The following is a 5,552-nucleotide window of genomic DNA, read 5'->3' on the forward strand; positions in this document are numbered from 1 at the left end:
ATAGCATAAATAGACAAAGTCTTTTCCCTGGGGTCGGGGAGTCCAGAACTAGGGGGCATAGGTTTAGGGTAAGAGGGGAAAGATATAAAAGGGACCTAAGGGGCAACGTTTTCACACAGACGGTGGTATGTGTATGGAATGAGCTGCCAGAGGAAGTGGTGGAGGCTGGTACAATAGCAACATGTAAAAGGCATTTGGATAGGTATATGAATAGGAAGGGTTTGGAGGTATATGGGCCGGGTGCTGGCAGGTGGGACTAGATTGGGTTTGGATATCTGGTTGGCATGGATGGGTTGGACTGAAGGGTCTGTTTCCATGCTATACATCTCATGACTCTATCCCCACTTATCGTTTATTCCTTACCCCCTCCCGCCACCTTATGTTCTGCATGTAAACTGACATTTTCCTAGCTATGTCCGTTCTGAGGAAGGGTCACTGGACCAAGACATTAACTCTGGGTTCTCTTCACGGATGCTGCCAGACCTGCTGAGCTTTTCCAGCAACGTCTATTTTTGTTCTTATTCGTAGGGTCTGTTTCTGTGCTGTATGACTCTTTGGTCCAATTAGTCCTTGCTGACCATAATTGCAAATTAAAGTAGTCCTACCTGCCTTTTGTCTTATGGCATTGTGGTCCCTGGGATCTCTTAGGCAGATATCATAGTTCTTTTAGTGCCTTTATGCTTGCATAGCACCTGGCATTTCTTGCAAAGCTTGGGTGGCAGCTATGTAGGAATGACAGTAGAATCAGGGAAATGTGGTGCAGCCGGAGGCCATCCAATTCATCGTGGTTTGCACTAGCTCTCCAAAAGGGCACTGAGTTGGATCCTTTCTCCCTTCCTTTCCTGATTACTCTACACATTTTTATTTAATGATAATTTAATGCTATTTTGAATGCATTGTAGAAACTACTGCCTCTTTTGAGGTCAGCTTGTGGCACCCTACATAAAATTAATTAGCACATCTCCAGGTCACCCTGGCAAAGGGTGGGAATTCTGGAGAGTGGAGAATGATTTATTGTATCTTATGACTCTTGTGACAGTAGCCCATGCTGCAGCTTAGTCTGGATAGAATATTTCTGGGCAGACATGGAAGCTGTAATAGTTCGCGATGATGAGTTAAGCTAATAAGTAGCTTTCTCTCAGCTGAGTCTGACATGTTCTCAAGGTTGACCAGTAATGTACCTGTGTGTGTCTCAGAGCTACAAGAAGTGTCGGAGCATGCTCAGACTCAGTGCAAAGCGGAGAAACAAAGGCGCAAGGAGCTTGAGGTGAAGGTTGCCAGTCTGGAGGAGGAGCTTATGGATCTGCGAACTGAAAGAAAAAATCTGGAGAAGGTAGATTATGTGGAGATGTTGTTAGCTGTGATTGCTGTGTAAAATGCTTCTTTATTTCTGGCAATCATGTCTATCTGATGGTGAGACAGTGCAGCATTCCAGCTGTGTGCTGTGCCATCAGATGGTGAAATGCAGCTTCGTGCCCAGGTATTCCTGGTGACTCCCTCATCTGCTTGATGTAGACTGGCAATGTGCTTCTCTTCAGGTAATGAGGTGACCTTCCCTCCTATTCTCTGTGGTAACTCAAGCTTTCTGCGCTCAGAATTTAGCAGAAAGGAAGAGGAAAGCAGTAACGGAGCGGCAGCGGGCGGAGGAGGAAATGGATGAAATCCGGAAATCGTATGAAGAGGAACTGGGAAAAGTGCGGTCGTTGCTGAAGAAAACCCGAACATCGACTGACCAGGCTGCAGCAGAGCAGGTAAAGGGACTGATCCTGCAACAGACTGGTTTGTTCCTCTCTGTCAATCTCAGCCATTCATATCCATGTTTAATGTTCCATGCAGTGGCCTGGGCTCAACTCTGGGTCTCCTCAGTAGTTTCAGATCACGAACAAACTGCATGGGAGGTTGAACTGGGTAGATAATAGGATGGCGCTTCACTACACAGTCACCTTGTTCTGGTCTGTTACAGAAGGGCAATGTGGAAGCTTAAGCACCCTCTGACTCATCAAAATCTAAGCGCACATTGCAATTCTGTTTTTTGAAAAACAGATGTAGCTTTTATTTACGAAGCACCTTTAACAGTGACAGGTATTGGCAGCATCACAAACCCAAGTAGAACACTGAGCCACACAAGAGTTTTTGCTCATCTGAACTCGCACCAAGAGGTTGGTTTCAAAGAACCTTTTAATGGAAGAAAGAGCTGCAGGGAGACTATTCTGAATTTCGGGCCTCGGCAGCTGAAGGTATCACCTGTAGTGGAGTGATTAAAATCAGGCATGCAAGTACAGGCAGCAGAGTTTTGGTGATCTAAAAGTAATGAAGGATAGAATATGAGAGAATAGCCATAAGTAATAGCCAAATTCAGAGTTAACTAAAAATGAACAGAGAATGCTGGAGAAACTCAGTATATCTGATGCATCAGTGGAGAGAGAAATATTTCAAGTCCAGTGTATATGTAGAGATGCACACAGACTTGATAACTACTTTGACTCATCCTGTAGCAAACTTAAAACAAAAATGATTCCTCAAAAATGGCCTCCAACTGGTTTGAGTAATGTTCCACTGTTAGCAAATTGTGCCACCTGGTGGTGTCATTACACAAAAGTAGCTGCTGTTGGGAGCCAAGTCATTGTCTAGTTTCTATGGCAAAACTGTACAGTGCAGCAATGCTCGCTGAAAGATGTTTTGGGGAGCAAATTAAGTTTTTAATTAGTTGACGTGTTCTAGTTTACGCTAAGTCACAATTGAGAGCAATGAAAATTTTCCAAAAATCCAATAAATTTTCTCTATGTTCCACCCTAACAAATGCAAGTTATTGTATAGCTGGTGTGCCTACCGTAACAGCACCTTTTATTTGGATAAAGCCTTTGACATTGTGAAACATGGAAAGACATGTGGGAGCATTACCAAATAAAATGTGACCATCAGCTATATCATGTGATGTTTGAGCTAATTGAAGTTGGTGGTTGAGATGCCCAACAAGCAGGATGCTTTGCTCTAGATGTTGTCAAACTACTTCAATATTTTTGAGCTAAGCCCAACCAAGGCAAGTGGAGAGTATTCCATCGCACCTCTGATTTGTGCCTTGTGGGAACTGACCTATATGGCCGATCCAATTCCGTTTCTAGTCAGTGTTGATAGTAGGAGACTCAATCATGGTAACACCATTAAATATCATGAGACCAAACTGAGATGATTAACCTCCAACAACTACAGCTATTTTCCTTTGTGTTAGGTATGACTCTAACTAGCAGAGTTTTCCCTCTGGTAAAGTGGACATAGGTCCGTTGCAGGATGAAAAAAGGGAATTGATATTGGGTAATGTTGAAATGGCCAAGGCCTTGAATAACTATTTTGTGTCAGTCTTCACAGTGGAAGATTAACTTTAGATTAAAGATTAAGATTAAAATCCCTCCAGTATGGAAACAGAAATGGCCCAACAAGTCCACACTGACCCTCCGAAGAGTAACCCATCCAGATCCATTCCCCATATTTACCCCTGACTAATGCACCTAACACTGGGTAATTTAGCATGGCCAAATCACCTAACTTGCACGTCTTTGGATTGTGGGAGGAAACCGGATCACTTGGAGGAAACCCACGCAGGGAAGAATGTGCAAACTCCACACAGACAGTCGCCCGAGGCTGGAATCAAACCTGGTTCCTTGGTGCTGTGAAGGCAGCAGTGCTAACAGCTGAGCCACCATGCCACCCAGAAAATGTGTCTAACATGCCAAAGAATGATGGGAGGCGAGAACCTCAATTCAATTGTTATCCCTAAAGGGGTAGTGTTGAGCAAACTTGAGGCTCTAAAGGTAGATAAGTCCCCTGCTCCTGATGGAATGGATCCCAGGATGCTGAAAGAAATGGTGAAAGTTATAGTAGATGAGTTAATGGTAATTTACCAAAATTCACAGGACTCCGGGCAGGTCCCAGTGGACTGGAAAACAGCAAATGTCACGCTGCTGTTTTTTTTTTAAAAAAAGGGTGTAGGCAAAACAATAGGCCAGTTAGCTCAACATCTGTGGTTGGGAAAATGCTGGAGGGTGTCATTAAAGAAGAAATAGTGAGATATCTGGATGGAAAGGGTTCCATCAGGCAGACAGCATGGATTTGTGAAGGGAACGTAGTGTTTGACAAACTTACTAGAGTTCTTTGAGGATGTAACAAGTGCAGTGGATGGAGGGGAACAGGTGAATGTTGTACACTTTGGATTTCCGGAAAGGGTTCGATAAGGTGCCACATAAAAGACTCATCCATAAGATAATGCATGGAGTAGCGAGAAATGTTCTAGCATGGATAGAGGGCTGGTTAACCAATAGAAAGCAGAGTTTGGATAAATAGGTGTTTCTCTGGTTGGAGACCAGTGGTGAGTGGGGTGCTGTGGGGTTCAGTGTTGGGCCAACAACTGTTCATGATATATATAAATGAGTGTAACTTATCCAAGTTTGCTGATGACACTAAATTGAGTGGAAAAGCAAATTGTGCAGAGTATGTGGAAGGTCTGCAGAGAGATTTAGATAGGTTATATAAGTGGGCAAGGGTCTGGCAGATGGCGTACAATGTTGGTAAATGTGAGTCAAGATTAGAGTGGTGCTGGAAAAGCACAGCAGGTCGGGCAGCATCCAAGGAGCAGGAAAATTGACATTTTTGGCAAAAGCCCTTCATCAGGAATGTTGGTAAATGCAAGGTTATCCAATTTTTGGAAGTAAAAATAGGTCAGTATTATTTAAATGGTGAAAGATTGCAGCATGCTGTTGTGCAGAGGCACTTGAGAGCTTGTATGTGAATCAGTGAAAGTTGATTTGCAGGTGCAACAGGAAATCAGGAAGGCAAACTGAATATTGGCTTTCATTGCTAGAGGGATTGAATTTAAGAGTAGGGAGGTTCTGCTGCAATCATACAAGGTGTTGGTGAGGCTGTATCTGGAGTATTGTGCACAGTTCTGGTCGTCTTTCTTGAAGTATATACTGTCTTTGGAGGTGGTGCAGAGGAGGTTCACTAGGTTGATTCTGGAGATGAGATATTGAGTTGCCTGGGACTGTACTTACTAGAATTGAGAAGATTGAGAAGGGATCTTATATAAAATTATGAAAGGGATAGATAAGATTGAGACAGGCAAGTTGTTTCCACTGGTGGATGAGACTAGGACTAGGGGACATGGCCTAGACTAGGAACTGCCTTTCCCAGAGAATAGTGGATCTGTGGAATTCTCTGCCAAGGAAGCTCCATTAAATATATTCAGGACACAGTTGGATGGGTTTTTGCATGGTAGGGGCATTGAGGGTTATGGGGATAATGCAGACAGGAGGAACAGATACGATGGATAGATCAGCCATGATCTCAATGAGTAGCAGAGCAGGCTCGATGGGCCAAATGGCCTTCCTGCTTCTATTACTATGGCCATATGATTCCCATTGACTCCAGCTTAATTTGGGTTCGTTGATGTCATGAGTTTAGATCAGAGTGGTGGGCTGGAAAAGCACAGCAGGTCAGGCAGCATCCGAGGAGCAGGAAAATCGACGTTTTGGGCAAAAGCCCTTCATCAGGAATAGAGG

General features: G+C 43.8%; 1 protein-coding gene across 1 annotated transcript in view; it reads left to right on the plus strand.

The window, feature by feature from the left end:
* The first annotated feature begins 1,131 nt into the window (after positions 1–1,131).
* Positions 1,132–5,552, plus strand: part of LOC122548034 (FK506-binding protein 15-like) — a 16,911-nt gene continuing 12,490 nt past the window's right edge. The window contains exons 1-2 of the mRNA XM_043686597.1: positions 1,132–1,333; positions 1,596–1,751. Coding sequence (XP_043542532.1) covers positions 1,154–1,333; positions 1,596–1,751 — 336 coding nt within the window. The 5' untranslated portion in view covers positions 1,132–1,153. The remainder of the gene's footprint in view (positions 1,334–1,595; positions 1,752–5,552) is intronic.

This window comes from Chiloscyllium plagiosum, unplaced genomic scaffold, assembly GCF_004010195.1.
Source record: "Chiloscyllium plagiosum isolate BGI_BamShark_2017 unplaced genomic scaffold, ASM401019v2 scaf_2583, whole genome shotgun sequence".
NCBI classification, from domain to species: domain Eukaryota; kingdom Metazoa; phylum Chordata; class Chondrichthyes; order Orectolobiformes; family Hemiscylliidae; genus Chiloscyllium; species Chiloscyllium plagiosum.